General features: G+C 42.2%; 1 protein-coding gene across 4 annotated transcripts; it reads left to right on the forward strand.

The window, feature by feature from the left end:
• Positions 1 to 5,692: 5,692 nt before the first annotated feature.
• znf395b (zinc finger protein 395b) lies at positions 5,693 to 19,801 on the forward strand. 4 transcript variants are annotated; one of them, XM_061052598.1, is made up of 11 exons: positions 5,695 to 5,898; positions 7,568 to 7,596; positions 8,179 to 8,381; positions 8,727 to 8,899; positions 8,993 to 9,105; positions 10,452 to 10,651; positions 10,767 to 10,867; positions 12,201 to 12,495; positions 15,685 to 15,783; positions 17,171 to 17,277; positions 18,873 to 19,801. In XM_061052598.1, the coding sequence occupies exons 3-11, from the start codon at positions 8,250 to 8,252 to the stop codon at positions 18,982 to 18,984; spliced, it is 1,332 nt and encodes a 443-aa protein (XP_060908581.1). In that variant the 5' UTR covers positions 5,695 to 5,898; positions 7,568 to 7,596; positions 8,179 to 8,249; the 3' UTR covers positions 18,985 to 19,801. The 4 variants fall into 4 exon arrangements, with proteins under 4 accessions (XP_060908582.1, XP_060908581.1, XP_060908579.1 ...); XM_061052599.1 differs by lacking the exon at positions 7,568 to 7,596 and having other exon boundaries at positions 5,693 to 5,898; positions 12,204 to 12,495; XM_061052596.1 differs by lacking the exon at positions 7,568 to 7,596 and having other exon boundaries at positions 5,696 to 5,898.
• Positions 19,802 to 19,816: the final 15 nt, after the last annotated feature.

Consider the following 19,816-nt stretch of genomic DNA (forward strand, 5'->3'; position numbering starts at 1 on the left):
ACAGATCTGTTCAAATGAAACACACCCTGGTGAAACACTAACTTCAGTGATATTCTTCTGTTGACCCTTAAAAACCTAGAAACCACATGTTTATTAATGTCTTACACAAAATGTTCTACTTAGGTTAAACACTTTTTTATTTCACATATGAGATTATTATATTTTTGTCCAATGCTCAGTGGGCGGGGCAGTGTTGGTGTCATATAGAGCATAAAAATCATTCACTGGCATTTGAATTAAATCTGATGTCAACCAGTGGAGGGCTCTGACGTGGGCTTCAAGTGTCAAACTTTTTTCGAGATTCTTTGGGATTCAGCTCCCTCATAGTAAATACTGTATAATAACATTCCATAAAACTATTGGAAAGTCTTTATGGTCTTAATTTTTTTTTCTAAATGTATATTTTAGATTTTGGATAAAAGTGCTTCCTGAAGTGTGTTATTTATTGGATTAAATCTTTAATTCAGGCTTTATTCAGTTTTCACGCATCAATGATCCTCATCATTCTCATGAATAATAGGCTATTTGAAAGCAGTTTGAGTATAGGTTAATTCTGAAAGAATTATTTGAGGGTACTTTTATTTTGAAATAAAGGCAAAAAGTAAAAATGTCAAACACATTTAGAATTTTGATCTTCAATGCTTTTAAAAGTATTATAAATTACTTCCAATGGATGTTACTTACCATTTTTTCTTGAACTCAATGGAAAACATCATGAGGCCAAAGAAAGGTGTGAAGAAGAACTCAGTGCTGATACAAACAGACGCCACCAATCCTATAAATTCAGATGATGGGATATTACTGATGTAAGTCTACAATGGGGACACTTCAGTGTTCCAGCATTGAACTATTAAGATCTGTTAACCAGTCAGTTCTTTACATCCTGTTTCAGGCATATAAACGATTCCCTCACTTTTCTCATCTTTAGCCCCATTTGTATGACTGATTGGAAAAGCTTTCAAAAGTGAAATGATGAAATGAATACATCACCAAACAAACGTTACTTTTCATAAAAGACAGACTTCAGTGCTTTGGTTAAATGCCACATATTTTACTTATTTTAAACAAGTTTAAACAAGTCTCAGAGCTCCCCAAATCATGTCCTTGAAGTGTATTGCCAACCTTTATTTGATCATGCCTATAAACCCCTCTATTTCAGCAATGCTCAGAACAGGCTGTTTCTGTGTCTGTAGCTTTAAATGTAAATGAGCTCTGTAGGTGACCACGCCACTCTGGAAGGGTTTGGATGGCTCGGGGTTTCTTGCTCCATGTCCTATTGTTTACGGTGAGAAGGCAGACTCAGAGGGCAGAACAAACACCTAGCTGTAGGAGTGCCACCAACCTGGGGGAGGGGTTACTGCCCCTTGTGATGTCATCTGGGAAAATCTCCAAACGGCCTGTTTGAGCACACATTTTCTGAAAAGTGGAGCAGGCAAAATACAGAAAAGATGGACTTTTCTCATAACTGGGTTTTTTGTAGACAAGGCTATGGGGACACATATTAGTGTTAGAAAAACATTGTAAAGTGTGTTTTTCATAATGTGACCTTTTACATGCTGCTTCTTGTTCATTCATGATCTGACTAAATCGGCCCCAGGCAGTAGTGCAGCCAACACATTTGTCTCTATTTCATACAAATCTTTTTAGATACAGTGAAACTGCACAGTTTGATTACCACCCCTTCAGTGTTAAGGTAGTAATGGCCCATCTCAGGAGGAAGATCTGCTGGAGGCAGATATATTTGATAAGTCCATTGGATGATATTTGATCCTGTCTCCACTGGAAATGGTCCACATCCCCACACCAGAACAGTGTGCTAAAGTTGTCCATGGCTTTGAACAGCTTGCAATCAGCCATATCTTTAGCCAGTGTGAGCTATTGATGGATGCATCTAGAGTCTCTAAGGTCAACATGGACCATCCATTGTATCCTATACTAATGGATGAATGAAATGAGCACTGACGCTCCTGGCCCGAGTAAGGAACCTTAAAAGGACCATTCATCTGCAGGCCATTATCATAGTTCCTATCATTTGTGGAGTGTTAATTGTGTGACTATAGGTACATGAGGGCGGTGGGTAAGGAACCCACCCAGCATTGACTATAGCTAAGTTTCTTCTAATTTTAGTGTCCTTCTGTGTTGTTACAGGTTCAATTTGGATCGAAATTGTTCCTGGAAAGTTTGTATGGTTTGTATGTTCGAAGTTCGATCCAAAGGCAACTGGACTTGATTGAAGATCTTGAATCAATGAATCGGAAACAGCATGTTAAAGATCAATCAAGTCCAGCTGCCTTTGGATCAACCTCGAATTTACCATGACCTGGATGACTGAGAACTTACACAGATATGGTTTGTATAGTAAATGGTGTCAGAATGTGAGTGACTTTGGTTCTGGTTGGCCAGGTGTTTGAAGGATGTGAAAAAGACATTAAAGTGAGTGCATATCATAAATTTAAAAGTCTGAATACTCACTCAAAGCAGCTGTAAGGAACATGGTTTTTGTGTTGAGTTTGGAGGCCTCTTTATAGAAAAGAGATATGTCTCATTACCTGTACATGTGCACATGGTAGTATTCCTGCTTCAAATCTTGTCCTCACTTATTTAAGTGACTAAAGTACTCAGCTTTGTAAAGGAAATGGTCAACCTGCTGTGAATCTGACCGGCTGTCAGCTGTGGATGGCATTTAAAATAACTGTATGGATATCATGGCTCTTCAAGCTGATAGTCTGGACAACTTAATCAAATAGAGGCTTCAGTAATAAATTTAATCCGTATCATACCCTGAAGAGCTCCCCACAGACTGTTTCAATTTTAAGTGATTTTTTACTTGTAATTGCATACAAATGTGCCTCCATCCTGCGTGGTGGTCCCCAACTTCCTGACTGACAGGAGGCAGCAGGTGAGGCTGGGGAGCATCACATTCAGCACTCAGACAATCAGCACTGGCACACCCCAGGGGGCTGTTCTCGTCACACTGCTCTTCTCCCTCTACATGAATGACTGCACCTCAGGGGACCCTTCTGTAAAACTCCTGAAGTTTGAAGACGACACCACCGACGGTTATGAGTCTGTAAACAGACGGGAGGTGGAACAGCTGACCCTCTGGTGTGGTCAGAAGAACCATCTGGAGCTGAACCTGCTCAAGACAGTTAGTTCAGGAGAAGCCCCCTACACTCCCCCCTCACCATATTAAACAACACAGCGTCTATTGTGAACACTTTCAGGTTCCTGGGATCCACAATTTCCCCGGACCTCAAGTGGTCCCCTCACATAGACAGACACTATCAGGAAAAGGGCAAAGGATGTACTTCCACTGTCAGTTCAGGAAGATCAACCTGCTTTAGGAGCTGCTGAATATGTTTTACACCTCCATCACCCAGTCTGTTCACTGCACCTCCATCACTGTCTAGTTTGAATCTGCAACCAAACAGGACAGACACAGACTGCAACGGACAATCAGGACTGCAGAAAAAAATCATTGGTGCTAATCTGCCCTCCTTCCAGGACTCGTACTGGTCCAGGGTCAGGAAACAGGCAGGTAACATCACTGCATACTCCTCACACCCTGGACACAAACTGTTTAAGCTCCTCCCCTCAAGTACACATTACAGATCAGTGTATACCCCAAAACAACCTAACATAAGAACAGTTTCATCCCCCAGGCTGTCACTCTGTTGAACGCTACACAGTCACAGAGTGTCAGACCTGTCGCTGTGCAATAACCCTTTAACAAAACACCCACAGTCAATGTTAGTAAAATGATTTATCTATATATGGTCACTCACTTAATCATGTAAATATTGTTATCTGACATTAACCTATGCACACTGCCTCAATGTAAATACTGGAAATATAACTCTCTACCTCATGTAAATTACCCCATTACATAATTTATTATAATTTTCAATCCAGCATCTTTTGCACTACTGCACTGTTGTCTTACAGTCTTGTATACTATTTTTGGTCTATTTCATGTAGTTTAATATTTAATGTTATGTGTTTGTGCATCAAGAGCACAGTCTGTCAAAGTCCAATTCCTTGTACAGTATGTGTGAGCACCCGGCTAATAGATCTGATTCTGATGAAAGGGTGTTTTGCAATCAAGTTATAACCTAAAAAGTTTACCGTTCAAACAAGTTGTTTTTTAAAATATAACTGAATATTTCAGATTTTAAAAATGTCACGTGAGAGCAAAACATTTTCTTATGAAACCAATGCACCTCAACACGAATGGTTTGTTGTTTGGCTTTAACAATTAGCTTGCATGTTTTTGTTCTGATACTACTTGGCTTGGGCCTTCAAAGTTGTTTTAAGTTTAGCCCATGGAGTTTGTCTTGTGCTGCATGCATCAAGATTTGTTGATAGACACTTTAAGTTCTTGACGAGGAAACCATTTTCTCATGAACCACAGCTAATGTTTTTCAAATTTGCCTGCTGTTAGGGCGCCAATAGCATAACAGATACTGTGCCATGTATGGAGGCTGTAGTCTCTTAAGCAGCTGACCTGTGGCTCCTTTCCCGCATGTCATTCCTCACTCTCTCTCTCTCTCTCTCTCTCTCTCTCTCTCTCCCTGATATCTGAATATATCCACTGTTCTCTCAAATAAAGCCATAAAAAGCCCAGAAATAAACCCTTACATTGTTTAAATAGCCTGCTGTCCACTAACAATCATAATTCCCTGTTGTGTAAATGAGCCTGCAATGTGTTGAAAATGTTTTTATTGAGGTCTCTACATGTTTATGTAGTAAACCCTGCTATGTAAATTCACTATCTGGTCACTGTTAAACCCTGCACTCAAAGCAGCTGCCAGAAGGCCTGTAGAGTTTACAAGCTGTCATTAATGAATGAAACAGGAAGAGGAGGACTTCTGTCCGGGTTAGGAAATCAGATTGGGACTAGGATTGGGTTACTGCCGCTCTCTCTTTCTCTCTCTCTCTCTCAATGTGTCGCTGCTCAGACCCTAAAATCCCTGCTGACTGCTTGTCTGGTAGAGAGGGTGCAGACAGCCGACACTAATCCGGTCTCCCAAACACACACAGAAACACACACAGGAACAGGGTCTGCAACACACACAGGGAGGTCTTGTTTGGTCTCTATGCAGGCAATGTATCCTGCGATGCAGAGGGTTGATATGCAGTATGCCTTGGTGACTGTGGTTTTATTCATTTTGAGCTTTTTAATGAAATCTGTTAATGATGCCTGAGGGGTAATGGTCACTAAATCTGCAACTTCAAGCCAATTTTTTTTTTAAAAGGTCAATACTATTATATGATTTTCTATCTGCACGTTAGTAAAAAGATATGTTTGACATATAGCCTAACATGGTATTTTACATTTGATGTTATATATTATGTGCATAAATCAGTGCAGCATCGGAATAAAATAAAGCATTTTTTAGTCAAGAATCTGCCTTTTTAATGTCATGTAATTTATGATAATAATCTATGTTTTCTTTATTTGAAAGGGAAGTCATTTGCCTACACACCATCAATATTGTCTTTGTGTTTATTTTGGCTAAGAAACAGCTGCACACACACACACACACACACACACACACACACACACACACGTACACAAATGTGTGTATTCTTGAGACAGAGAGATAAAAAAAGAAGAAGAACTGGAAGCAGTGAGGATGCTGCTGCTCTGGTAACCCTTCACCTACATCATCCTTTTAGTGCTCGGCGCTGCAGGTTGATGTCTCTGCGCTCTGTCCAGCTGTCACCGCCTGCATTGGCTCACCAAGCAGACACACGTAGGCGCGTATCCGACCGACCAACCCCCTCTTTCCCCCGGCAGACTGAAGAGCCGGCTAGCGGCGGGACAGCCAGACACCGACGACCCGCTGCTGCAGCAGCTCTGACGGGACGGACAGGACAGAGGTCTCCACCGACCGAGTAAGTCCACCAAGATACGCTCTTTTAGTCTCATCGAGTAGGTTTTCTGTGTTGCAGCGAGCAAAGTAAATATACTGTTTCCTTTTAGTGGGTTGAGCTGGGGGGGAAGGAGGGAGGGAGGGAGGGGGTAGTTCCTGATCTCAATCTGCGTTGCCGGTTGCAGATCAGTGATGTAGTAGAAGGATGGGAAACTAGGATTTTTACTCGGTTATTAACCAAAAACACCGCCATGGGCTTTGATAATTTGTTCGGAAAAGTGTCTTTATGATCCATCTTCTTGTTGTATTTGCACCACGTTAGCAGTAGCATACGTTGGAGGACTCGTACGGATTTAATGCATTATTGTAACCGTGTTTGAATTCTCATTTGTGTCTATAAATAGAAGTTGGATTTAAACCGCTACAGCACTACAACACATCGTTGTTTCATCGTTATTATTGTGTTCATTTTTAGCAACACTGGTCGCGCATGTATTGCATTCATCTTATAGACGATCTTTGCATAATGTGCCACACGCTGGATTTTGACATTTAAAAAGTGCATTTAATCTTTGCGTTCAAAGTACGTCTTTTTTTCCTGCGATAGACCCCAGACCAGCTCCAACCCTCCCGGCGAAACTCGTGCCTGAACACGTTGTCTGAGTGGGGGGTGTGTGCCTGAAAACCTGAGCCCAGCCAATCAGCTGAGGCACCCCGCCCACAGTTTGGCACTTGTTTACTACTGAAGCTGGAAGCTCATTGGTGGGAGCGGTAGGGGAAATCAGGCTTTATGCTGAGTTTGAGTGCTCTAGAAAGAATCGGAAAGTTGAACTTCCACGCTAAAGTCCTGTTTAGAACAGTGTTTGAAGTGATGAACAAATTGAGGAGATGGTAGACACATCAGACCTCTTCGTCTTTATAAAAATAGGACTTTAAAACCCGGTCAGAAAAGTTTTGCGAATAAACTACGGGTATATTTAATCATTATACTCATTTTATGAGACCTATACTGGAAGACATAGAGTACAATATGAAGCTTATTCAACTGTATTATGGACACAACTTTATTGATAATTCACGTCTGTATTTTGTAGCTTATTACTATTACTATATAATAATTATAAGTAATGCTTATAAAAATATATTATTATAATCTTAACCATAATATATATGTTTTAATATTGCTGTTAATAACCATTTCAATACCAAAAATACATCTTGTGTCATGTGTTTTGATACGCTTTATTAAATAGCCTATCTAAACACAAATATCCTTTCAAATGGGGGGGCCTGGGGCATCAAATGGGGGAGGGGAGGGGTGGGGTGTCGTTCAGTGAAACTTTCTCAGTCCTTGACATGAATGAGCTGGACTTCTTATTTTCTCCATAATACTTCATACCAAGCAAGAAACATTAATATTAGGTTCACTTATTGCGCTCTTGTATTGAATATTCGTAATTCCTACGTGCCCTGAATGCGTCATTGCCCCCATTTTATCTGTTTTGGTCGACGGGCCACACAGTGAATACACCGAAACGTCAGATTATGTGTGCGGGACGCGGTTTCTGTCACGTACTGAATAGACGACAAAGCTTTAACTGGAAAACGATGGAGATTCAAACCAGCCTGTGTTCGCTTCAGATTCCTGACATCATTTTTAAACACCCTGTTGTTGTGTTTTCTCTGCACAGACAGGCAGAGGAAAGCGAGATGGATTAAAGTGAATGAGGGTTTTCCAACATTAAAACAATCAGGACTGGATCTGCCTTCTGTGTGATCAATGTGTTCATGTTTCAGAAAGACAATAATACTTATAATTGTTGCCAAGCTTAATGTCACAGGCCTATCTTTTTTTTTTTTATTGTGGTAGTTAAGTTCTTGGTGTATAAAAATGGATTTCACTTGCAGTTTAAAGGTCAAATATATTGAGTTAACACTTGAAGTTGAGCTTGCTCATCAGGAGAGGTAACTGATGATGTCAGGCGAGTGTTTAGCTCGAGCTTTAGTGAAATAAGAAATGTGTAGAGTGGACATTTAGGTGAGAGGGAGGTTCAAATGTAAGACATCGATTTCCAGAATTGTGAATGTGGGATTCAGTGTTTTGAAGCTGGACCCGTATGAGAGACCACACATCAGCATATAATGACTATTGCAATCATCTTGCATTATGACACCCAGTGCTGCTGGTCCTTTGCACCCTTTTTTTTTTTTGTTGAAGTAGTTGGAGGAATATTTGTATTTCTGTAGAGACATTAGTTTGCTTCAAATCTCATGTTGACTCTGTTGTCTTGTGTACATGCAGGAGTGACACTGTGCTGAGTCCCCCCCCCCCCACCCTCCCCCCCAGGCCCCCCCACTGTGTGCAACAGCACCATGGCAGCTATAGCACCTGAGGACGGAGATGCAGCGGAGGCAGGCGGGCTGCCAGTCTGCCCGTCGGGACAGCAGGTCTGCGTCTCCACAGCGATGCATAAGAGCAGCGAGTGTGAAAGACAACAGAACCTGGTGAGTAGAAAGAAGGCAGGGCCCCCCTTTTTCATCTTAACTGAGAGAACACGTGTTATTTAAACATGTCAGACATCATATTTTATTTTGATAATCATCCCTCACTTCTCATTTAATCAATCACTCTATGCATCCAGGTTTTTATTTTATTTGTGAACACATTTAGCTGCCAAATTTCACCACAAAATGTTGTTGACTTTTTAAATCCAGTTCTGTTTTGTGCATTTTGTACGGGAGGACAAACATCGCCTGTTTCAATGTACTGACTGAGAGCACCCACTGTTTGAAGTCAAGACAAAAACATTAAAAAAAACACACCACCTGTTGCCATCTTTGAAAACACAGAGCTGTGTGCAGACCGACAAAGCATTTCGGGAGAGAGGGCAACAAAAGAACAAGACGTCAGTGAAGCAGGGAGGGATGGAGCATGGCTGGAGCAGCAAGGCGGCACCCTTCAAAACTACAGGATCCACAGTGCACCTCGGCAACGTGTCATCTGCTAGGGAGGCGCCATACAGGTGAGAGATGGATAACAGTGGTATGCGTTGGGGGAGGAGGGGCGATGGACATCGTTTACAGTCTTATATGATATTTGTTGATGCGATCTCCAGTTTCCGCAGCCCGGAGTCGGTGGAGATGGATGAGATCATGGCGGCCATGGTTCTGACCAGTCTTTCCTGCAACCCGGTGGTCCAGAGTCCTCCACAAACAGACCCTGTGACAGGTTTGTTTCAACTCACCGGCACACAGCCTGACGACTGAGGAGTGTCCTTAGAGCCTCAAAATGCTTTTCATCTCAGCACCAAAGTTGTTTTTTTTATTTTAAGGGGTTTTTTTTGTGCCGTTTTTGGATGACGCTGAAGACAGGAAATGATGAAAGGAGAGGAAAGAGAAGGAAAGATGACATGCAGCAAAGGGTTGGGTTCAAACCAAGGCCATTTATTTTTTCTTTCTTTAACAGGGAAGTCATATGCCTGCACATTATCAACATTGGCTTGGTGCTCATTTTGGCTAAGAAATAGCTGCACACACACGTATAAATGTGTGTGTTCTTTAGACAGAGAGATGAAAAAAAGACTGTAAGGCAGATAGTGAGGATGCTGCTGCTCTGGTAACCCTTCACCTACATCGTCCTATCAGTGCACGGCGCTGCAGGTTGATGTCTCTCTCCTAGCTGAGCTGAACCCGTGTCTGTCCACCCAAAGTTGTTCTAGTAAAAACAATCAGGGCGTCTGCATGTTTGTGGCTCAGGCCTCAATAAAGAAAATGAAAAGACTGATGTAGTAGGTTCCACTTGCTTTACTTTGGGCTGTAGCCTATTCAAAGTTTGCAGGAGTAAACTAAAGTTTACTTTCACATTTTCTATTCTGGCAAAGTCAAATATAAAATATCCAGAAACAGGTAACACACACACACACACACACACACACACACACACACACATTTCACATCTTTTCCAACTGTGTGTGTGTTACCTGCTGTTCTCTGCAGGGTAGGCAAAGAAAGAAGAGAGCAGTGTCAAGTTCTCAACAGAGAATATTACCTGCATGGAGGAAAACTTGTGAGCACACGGCCAATTCAGCACTTTGAATACAGTGCAAACAGACTGACGCTGTAACACAGCAGGAGTCTTCCTCAGAGTCAACAGAGAACGACGTGTGAATGGCAGCGTCCCTCAAGGATTGTCATCGGTGCAGCGTTTTCAATACAGAGCGGTTTTGAAGTCATACATACGTTCTCTGTTGACTGAGGAAACGTCAGCGTGTTGGCACCGTATTCAAATAGCTGAACGGATCATGTGCTCAAAAGTTTTCCCTCATGCTGTGATTTTCTGTCCCTGGCCTGCAATGTCCGTCAGCTGAAGTGCGGATGCCCCCTCTTTGAGAGAATGCATTATTACAGTGATTTTGTCTGAGGATCACAAACTGACTTGACCCACTGCAGAATAATAGCTGACATATTTTCAGTATTTACATCTTTCCTGTATTAAAAGAAAAACAATCGTATTGTAGGTTAACAAAAAACCTGGAGGTTCTTTTTTAAACCTAACTCTGAATCTCTGTTTTTCAGTTGGCTCCTCGTCATCAGTGGACATGGAGTGTGGGGGCGGCGAGCTGTCTGACAGCGGAAGCAGTGGCTACTGGAGCTGGGACCACGGCAACGGGAGTCCCGCCCCTTCACCATCCGTCACTGAGATGGACAGCAGCCCCGATGAGGGCCTGCATATGGAGCTGGAGCAAGGGGAGGAGCTTAATGCCAAAAAAATAAAGGTGAATAACTAACATGTTTTGCTGCTGAGACGTCAGCACCACACTGTTTCCTCTGTCTCTGTATTGCCTCCTCTCTCCTGTTTACTTCACCTGTGCTACACTCCCTCTCTCACAGAGCTCGTTCAGAGGTGTTTACAAATGTCTGTGGCCCAGTTGTGGCAAGGTGCTTACGTCTTCAGTTGGGATTAAAAGACACATCCGTGTGCTGCATCTGGGGTGAGTTCTAATAATCTGGATGTATCTTCACAATCAGTTGCCTTATTGTTTGAAATGTTCCAATCCTTCTGTTTCTGTAATATCAGAGTTTAGGTACAGATACCTAACTGAAAGATTGTACCAATTTAGTTAAGTGGGGAGGGGGCTGAAAAGTTTCACTTTTTTCAAAAAGGGAATGCCCCGCCCAGTAAAACCTCTCTTAAAGGAGCAGTCTGTAAGATATCTATGGAATGATAAAATGACCTCACTACATCATCAGATATTATGGAAACCTGCTATGTGTCCTGGAGGGAGACAGCTCGCTCCAATGTTTTGAACTTGGACCGCAGTACCCATTTTTAAACACCAGGTGTCAGAGTTACATATTGGTCCTTTCATTTATTTGGCCTTCATGATTGTGAAAACAGATCAGGAGGTATGATGGAAAAGAGAGTGAGTGAGGATCACATGAACCCTAAATGCAGAGAGCGGGACTCAACTCGGGGTCAATGCGGCGAGGACTGAACCTGAAACTAAGAGTTCATTTGACCAACTCCAACACCATCTCCCTGATAATATCTTCAAATAAAAATATCACCATTACGTAGAAAAGAAAGGAGGATTGAGTTCTTATTATAAAACACTGATTTCTGATATTTCATAGTAATTTTTATACTTAAAGCTCTGACCAAAAAAAGTGTTTTTCAAAGTGTGAGCCCTGTTTCTTCCTGATCTCTTCTCACAGCCACGCAGGAAGGCTTCTTGTAAGGGTGACATTATTTCTGAATTCAAAATATTTTGTTTATTTAGCATAGCATTAGCTCTCAAACCAACTCTAACTACTTCTGCATCCAATTCCTTAATATGGACATTTCAGCTGGAGCCAAAAAGATCTTCAGGGTTGATAACTTGTTACTTTAGCTTGTTTGTGGTTTTAATAACAAGGTTCCTTTGGTGTGTCATTTCTTAAACATGAAGTAATTAGTTGAATTTGTATTTGATATTACAAAGGTGTGTATTCCAGAGTTTTATCAGGAGGGTATTCTACGTCTTTGGCTTCTGACTCTCCTCCGAGGACGACTGAAGTGTAGTGAAAGTCCGACATTTCTGAGCTGCAACAACAACATTAAAAAAACAAGATAAAATACAATGTTCAGATTGTAGTAGAGCTCTGACTTAGTTGCAGAACGTGCTGAAACATTTGTCAGAATGATATCTGGGCCACAGTGAGTGCTGCATTCACTGACGGTCCAAACAGATGACTCACTGTGTATTTCTCTTCTCCTTCATTTTGGTATCGTCTGGTCTGCCAAACACAAACAAACATCTGTACACACTTCTCCCACATGGACAGCAGTGGGTCGGATCAGTCCCAGAGGGAAGAGGACTTTTACTTCACTAAGATCTCCTGTGAGACTGTGGACACCGGCTCCACTCCGGTGCCCCTCCAGCCGGCTCTGGTCCAGGCGTCGTCCTCTCATCTCAGCTGGGCCTCCTGCGGCTCCCCCTCTGCCTCAGAGCCCCAGATCTCTCCAGCCTACAGGCCCAGGTCCAACTCCAGCTCCGGGCCCGGCCAAAGCCAGTCCAGTACGCTCAGCCAGTCGGCCCCCAGCAGCTTCTGGCAGATCCACTCGGAACATCTCTATCAGGTGGGTGGAGCATCCTTCACTCAGTCTCTCAGAAGTTTTGGCCTTTTGTTTCCTTTTTAGTCTCTCTCTTTCAAGTCTGTACAGTTTGCTAAGCTTACCGGCTGTTTGTTGTAGCTTCCTTTGATTCTTCAGATATGACAATATGCTTGATCCTCTCGGTTATCTCCCAGCAAGAAAGCAAAGAAAACATTTGCATAAAATCTCACACTTCTTGTACAAATCGTCGGCTTGTTTATTTAATTTTGAGCATTTTTCCAGGTGATACTTTTTCATTTTTCAAATGTTAAAACACCTTTTGTTGCCTTATGCCAATCGTATGACATAGGTAACTTCCAGACCACACCGAGTTGATACGTTTTTATCTTCTCAACCAGAAGGTCGGGTTCGATCCCCGGCTCCTTATGGACGGTGAGATCTGCAGGTGGATTGGTTCATCAGTGGCAGTGATGCAGGGCGTCGTACCGGACCGATGTGGTGTAATAGGGAGCTGAATCTGAAAGCAAAGCTCTCGATTTACCGGTCGATCTTTTCGTTACAACCCTCACGTTTGGTCACGGGTAGTGACCGAAAAAATAAGAACGGGGAAACAAGCGGCTGACATGAGTTTCCTCCAGAGGGTTGCTGCACTCAGCCTTACAGATTGGGTGAGAAACTCGGAGTAGAGCCGCTACTTCTTTGCATGGAAAGGAGCCAGTTGAGGTGTTTCAGGCATCTGGTTGGCTCCCTTTTGAGGTTTTTTTGTTCCGTGCACACCCAACTGGGATGAGACCCTGGGATAGACCCAGGAAGCTCTGGAGGGATTATATATCCAGTCTGGCCTGGGAACTACTCGGAATCCCTCCAGGAGGAGCTGGAAGACTTACTTTGACTGTTGCAGCTGCGACCTGATCTTAGATAAGCGGAAGAAAATGGATGGATGGATGGATGAGTTAATACTGATGGACACTTTACATATCAGCCTCTACCATCAGTGTGTGAATGTGTAGGTGTGACCTGAGGTGTAAAAGTGCTTTGAGTAGTCAGAAGGCTAGAAAAGAGCGACACAAGCTCAAGTCCATTTACTTTTTAACATGTTCTGTTCTATACAACAGACCAGGTGAAAGGATTCCAGCAGCCTGTATGGGTGTAAATGTGCTGAAGACAGCTATAAAAGCTTTACTGAGACAGTCTAATGAGTCCCAGTGTGAATGAAGATTTGTGTTTGTGTAGTTATTATCAGAGTGCTGTTTTCAGGCTGACACTCTATCCTGTATCTGAGATGGTTTAGGTCATGTTGACTTGAACCAGTAATAGAGTGGTAAGCAGCTTTTTAATGTATATAATCCTTCATTTCTGAAGTTGTTTACGTCCAAGAAATCGAGTGTCCCTCTGAAAGCAGAGCGTGCCGCGGGGCCTGATGTTGTTGTAGAGCAATGGAAGGAGACAGCCAGCCCTGGTTAGAATGAATAATTAAATATCAGACATAGGTTTCAGAACGTGAATGCAGGACTTTCCATTTTTACTTCCAAACGTCACAGAATCATCCTTTCCCTGAATTTAGAATATCAAAAAGGAAAGGATTAGAAACGGCCTCAATGTGTCCCCTCTCGACCTCACATCCCAAAGAACATGATCTTCATTTTAACATAGTTTCTCTGCTGTGTCCTGTTTACATGCTTTATGTTTTTTATGTATTTGTTGTTGTTTTCAGAGCTCCTTCATACTCCCAGCTCCTCTTTGTTTATGCGTCACAAAGCAGTACATTTCCCCCTGACCTGCGTTTGCCCTGAACCACTGAGCCTGTAAATAGATGCTTTGTGACAGTGAGAGAGTAAGTTGTCGACTTGCTCACACACTAAATGAGTCTAGACTCTCACCAGCCTTTGAAAGGGCAACAAAGCAACGTGATTTCTCTTAGTTGTGCAGCAGTTGGAACTCCCTGTACACAAACCCGCCATCACACAGTCTGCACAGTGTTCCAGTTTATTCCCTTAATTGCTCACAATTTGTGGCATGAAACTTAACAGTTTAGGTTCAAACGTCAAAATCCATTTGAAATAAACTCACACATCCCGCACAGCAGATACGGTATAGCAGCGGCCGGCAAGCAATAATATCCGGACGGCAAGTGATGATAATTATGACTTTTATTTATTTTATCATTTTACTCAACAACAACAATGCCCTGACCATCAGGGACAGACACAAACATTCACTCCACTGAACAGTGTGTGAGCAGCGTCTGGTGCTGAAAGAGAGAGAGAGAGAGCACTGATACTCTGCACAACGTCCAGACCTCACTGAGCGCACTCATTTGTAAACTGTGTTCACGGATTTTAGACACAAATCCATAAACACGGTTATAAAGCCGTCCCCACTGATTGGGGTTTCATGCACTCTGATTTGCAAACAGCGTTTCTATTTTTTGTAAAGATTTTAATTTTTGGGCTTTTTGTGCCTTTAATGGAGAGATAGGATAGTGGATAGAGATGGAAAGGGTGACATGCGGGACAGGAGCCACAGGTGGGATTTGAACTTGGGCCATCCGCTTGGAAGACCATAGCCTCCATACATGGGCTGTGCGCACTAACCACTGCGCCACCAGCACCCCTGTTAACAGCTTTTTAATGTTTTTCTTTTACTGAGACGTCGGGGGCGCTGTGTAACACAACGAGAGAAAGTTTCCCTCGCCACCCCGTTATCACAACAGGTGAGCCTCTTGTGGGGAGGCTTGTTATCAAGACGCAGTGAAACCAAGAGAGAGCAGCATGTCGTCAGCTTCAGAGAGAGAGAGAGAGAGGGAGAGAGAGGTCCTCTGTCCATACGTCCCTCCTCTAAAGGCGCAGATTGAGTGGATACCATATGTCGGTTGCATTCTTTTCATTAATCAACCTCATAAAGTAACCTTGCGTTATGTTCTGGCCCGCCATCTAGTTGCTTGTAAAAATGTTGACCCGAGACCAAACTTACATGTGGACGCCTGCAGTAGACCAGCAAAGCTTGTAATTAGCTTGTGAAATAGCGAAGCATCGAGCAGAGTTGATGTGTACATTTTTCATGAGTTAGCTAACATGTCGTATTATCTTTGTGATAATGGGCTGGTCCTGCTTCCCCTAAATGACTAAAACTTCCTCATGAGCAAAATGTTGTCATCCGTCCTGTACATGTGATGAATTGACTGATTTCTCATTGCTCTCGCTCTCTTTGAAGGCCTGTAGCCCCGTCCAGGTTTCTGTGGCCTCCAAGAACCCCCCCGGCTGCCAGGTTTGGACTCCTTCTGCCTCCGTCTCCGGCCACAGTAACACTCCGGTAGGTCTTCTTCTGTTGTATTCTCATGTGTGTCAGCACCTTCAGGAGTCCATAAGACTTTTTTTTTTAAATCAACAATTATTATTAAGGTCATCCAGAGAAGAGGGGGAATATGATATGTCATGATCACTGGAAAAGTTAGTATGTGAAAACCTTAAAGGGGGACATATAATATGAAAAATCCTCTTCTACAGTGTTTTTGAACATATATTTGGGTAACCTGAGTGTCTACTGACCCACAAAATGTGAAATAAATCCATCCAGTCCTTTGTTTGTGGTCTGTATAAGTCTTAAAACACAGAGAAATATGCTCTGTTTCAAATTTTCTCAACTTGTGATGTCACAGTGGGATTCTGGTTAAAAAAATACCCTCCCCTCCTGGTATCTCCACCCATGGACTCCACCCTCAGCCTAGAACAAAACTTTTGCACAGGTCCGCCATTTTTTCTCTCGCTACAGAGGAGTAATGTCTACAGTGAAAACTCAGGGGGGGTCATTACATTTAAAGAGACACACACACCAAAACAGAGCGTTCTGAGAGAGCTGGTTTATACAGGGTCACAAACCTCCTCTGGTGCTTGATTCATGTTATATTTTGACCAAATCACAGCACAGATGTTTCATTTAGACCACAGGGGACTGTTTGAAACGGTGGAAAAGGGGGATAATATGTCCTCTTTAATACATACTGCAGCACAATCACCACCTGGTCTCTGCTTACAGTAGTTTTTCCACTAGCTGTGCCTGTCTGTTAATGCTGTACTTTGTGGATTAGACAGTTTTTGCAATGAGCGTGGGGGTCATTTTTCCCCAAATGACTGTTTAATGGCTCATTTGCAATATGCAAAAACTACAACGGTGCACAGATGCTGTTAGTCCTGCAGGGCAGTTAGAGGAGCATTTAACCCTTTCTTGTGTTTATTGAATGAGACAGCATCTTTTTGTCTTATTCACAAAGATTTAATGTGCAGAAAAGTCTGTCAATCCTTTTTTGTAAATCATGCCAAAATGTGTTTGCAACGATGGATAAGCTCCAGTCTGCTGCTGGCTGTATTATTAACTAGTTACACAGCACTGTAGTAGAAGAAGAAGTTGCACATATAGGTGTAATATATCTTTGTATCTCACAAAAACTGGTGAACATAAATTCAAACGTTGTTATAAATTCAGATTTAATTGTTTGCATGGGGTTCTAATCTGCAGCACCCAGACATCCTACACCTATGGGTCCAAATCTTCTTCTTTAAGGAGTACAGTATCAATGCAACATTACCAAATATAGAATCCTGTGAAGTAAACATGTGAACGAGTGTCAAACAACTCTCATTATGTATTCTACATGGTAGAGTGGTCTTAACCTGTGCTTTGTGGTTTGATGTCTCTGCAGATGATTAAACCTCGCTGCCGGTCAGTCAGTGTCGGGGAACAGTGGCTCCAACAGAACAGGCTGCAGCCTATAAGTGTGTCGCCCTCCCGCAATCACTGCTCCTTCAGGTGAGGCATCACCTGTCTGTGTCTGTTTCCATTCACCATCTGACATTTACCATCACTGACCTGCTGTTGACATGGCACAGAGTCTACAGCATGGCTAGCTGCTTCGAGCTAAATGCTAACATGCTTAGTGTTATCGGTAATGTTAGGACGCTAACGTTAGCTGATTAGCAGTGAACATGAAGTAAACCTGAGGATATGTTTGTAGCCTTTTAGATATTTGGTCTTAAAGTTTAAAACAGTTCATTATTATAAAAGCTGCCATTGTAGCTGTGTTGCATCGTAGCACCAATGATTCTATTTATATTTGATAATATTCTTGTTTTATCTAAAGAAACTTTGGTAGAGACACTTGAATGAGCTTGTTTCCCAGTTGAATGTGGGGGGTATTACCTTCATTAGTCATTAATCTTTCATTATTATTTCTATTAGAACATACATAATTATGGTTTCCACATATAAATAGATTTCTGACAAACATTTAGATATCAAAAGATCATCACTACTTTTGTGTGATTGATTTGACTTCAGCTGTAATCAAATCATCTGTCAGTAAGTTTGGGAGTGAAACAGTTTCTGCTCTTCACTTTGTAAAGTGTTATTGTGCTTAAACTGAACCTTCAGAAACGTAAACGTTTTTTTGGACATTGAGTGAAAAATGTTTTTTTCTGTTTTCTAGCCTGACAAGCTTTTCTTTCTCCAGTCAAAATATAATTCAGTGGACTCCTTCTCTCAGACAGGATCTAAAGAAAGTACTGAAGCACACAAATCACTGAAGGCAGATTGATTTAGGTGCAAAGGACTAACGTTTAAATGCACTGCTTCTTCTTCCTCAAAGATCATGATTATGAGATTAGAGTATGTTTGTCTTTAGTCCTTTGTATTTTTTTGGCGTGGCAGTAGCTCAGTCTGTAGGGTCTTGGGTTGGGTATCGGAGGGTCGCCGGTTAAAGTCCCGGTGTGAACCAAGTCTGCAAATTGGTCTGGTAGCTGGAGAGGTGCCAGATCACTTCCTGAGCACTGCCAGGTGCCATTGAGCAACGCACCGGACCCCCCCACCAGCTCAGGAGTGCTCACTGTGGGCAGCTCCCCCACTCAGACATCTCTCCATTAGTGCATGTCCATATAGATCCAGTTTGTGCATGTGTGTGTATTTCAGCCTGTGTGTGTGTAGCATGTTCAACAACAGAGTGTAAAAATGAATTTCCCCTCACAGGATTAATAAAAGGTATCTTCTTAAGTGATTCATGTCTGAGAGAAGGAGTCCACTGTGGTTCTTCTCTGAAATCACCGACCTCCATTTGTGGAGCGTCTGAAGTGCAAAAGTTTCCTTCAACCTTCTTTCTCCATCAGCGTTTCATTAACTCGTCATCTTTGTTGCTCTCTGTAAATTCATTTCACACGAACGGCTCGGCCAGAAGAGATGAAACTGATTCAATCAACCTCCTTATTTGTTATCAGTCTGTTTTCCCTCAGTCTTATTTCTTATTTCGAGATTTAGTACATCAAGCACGTGCCGCAGTGCCCTTTCCTTTCCCCCTTCATCTTTCCTCGACTTTCCATCCATGTGATTTTTTTTTTTTGCCTTTAAATCTGCAGGAAAGGTCGTGGAGAGGCCAAAAAGTGCCGTAAGGTGTACGGAGTGGAGCGCAAGGATCAGTGGTGCACCGCCTGCCGCTGGAAAAAAGCCTGCCAGCGCTTTCCTGACTGAGCAGCTGTGTGACCGACCGAGAGAGAGAGAGAGAGAGCGAGAGAGAGAGAGAATGAGAGAGTGAGAGTCGGAGTGGTGGATGAATGAATGAGTAAGACTTTTATCACAAAGAGGATATTAAAACCAGGGCCTGAGAGCCATCAAGGAAAAAACAACTGTTCTCTTACTACACGACGTGTTTTCTTCTTCCAAAACTGTTTTGTTTCTTTTCCTAAAGAAAATTCAAACGGAGTTTTTTCTGTATCTTTGTAACTTGATCCTGAAAACGTAGTCTGTTGCTGGACTTTGACTATGTGATGTGCTAAGCCTACAATACTCCTCCACTATCCAAAGTTCATATTATCGCTCCTCTAGCTCCACTGTTTTGGTAGACTGCTGCTCGGCTGTTTTTCTTATTCCAACCCTTTCTTCCAGTGGTGACACAGTTGTTATGATGTACTTGATGTCGTGTGCTTTGACGAGTATTTTATACCAATATTTTTTCTCTCTTTTTTTTTTTTTTTTTTTTAAACATTTTGTTCCGCCCTCGTACCGGGCAGACTATTTGGGGGAAAATGTGTTTTTTTTTTTTTTGGCACTTTGATGAAATATAAACTCACAAGAATAAGCTACATTTGGTTTCGACTCAACCACCTTTCTATATCCTTCCTGCCCATGTGTTGATATACAACCAGTGTTAAAAGGTTTTACCCATGAAGCTGTGGAGTCATGGTAATGGTACTAGCATTAGAGAGTAAACGAGTTTGTAATAGCAATAAAAAAAAAAAAGAGGAAATATATTGTCAAACACAAATTAAAAAGCACTGAGAATTTAAAATGTTTATGTTTCCTT

This window comes from Labrus mixtus, chromosome 12 (genome assembly GCF_963584025.1).
Source record: "Labrus mixtus chromosome 12, fLabMix1.1, whole genome shotgun sequence".
Classification (NCBI taxonomy): Eukaryota; Metazoa; Chordata; class Actinopteri; order Labriformes; family Labridae; genus Labrus; species Labrus mixtus.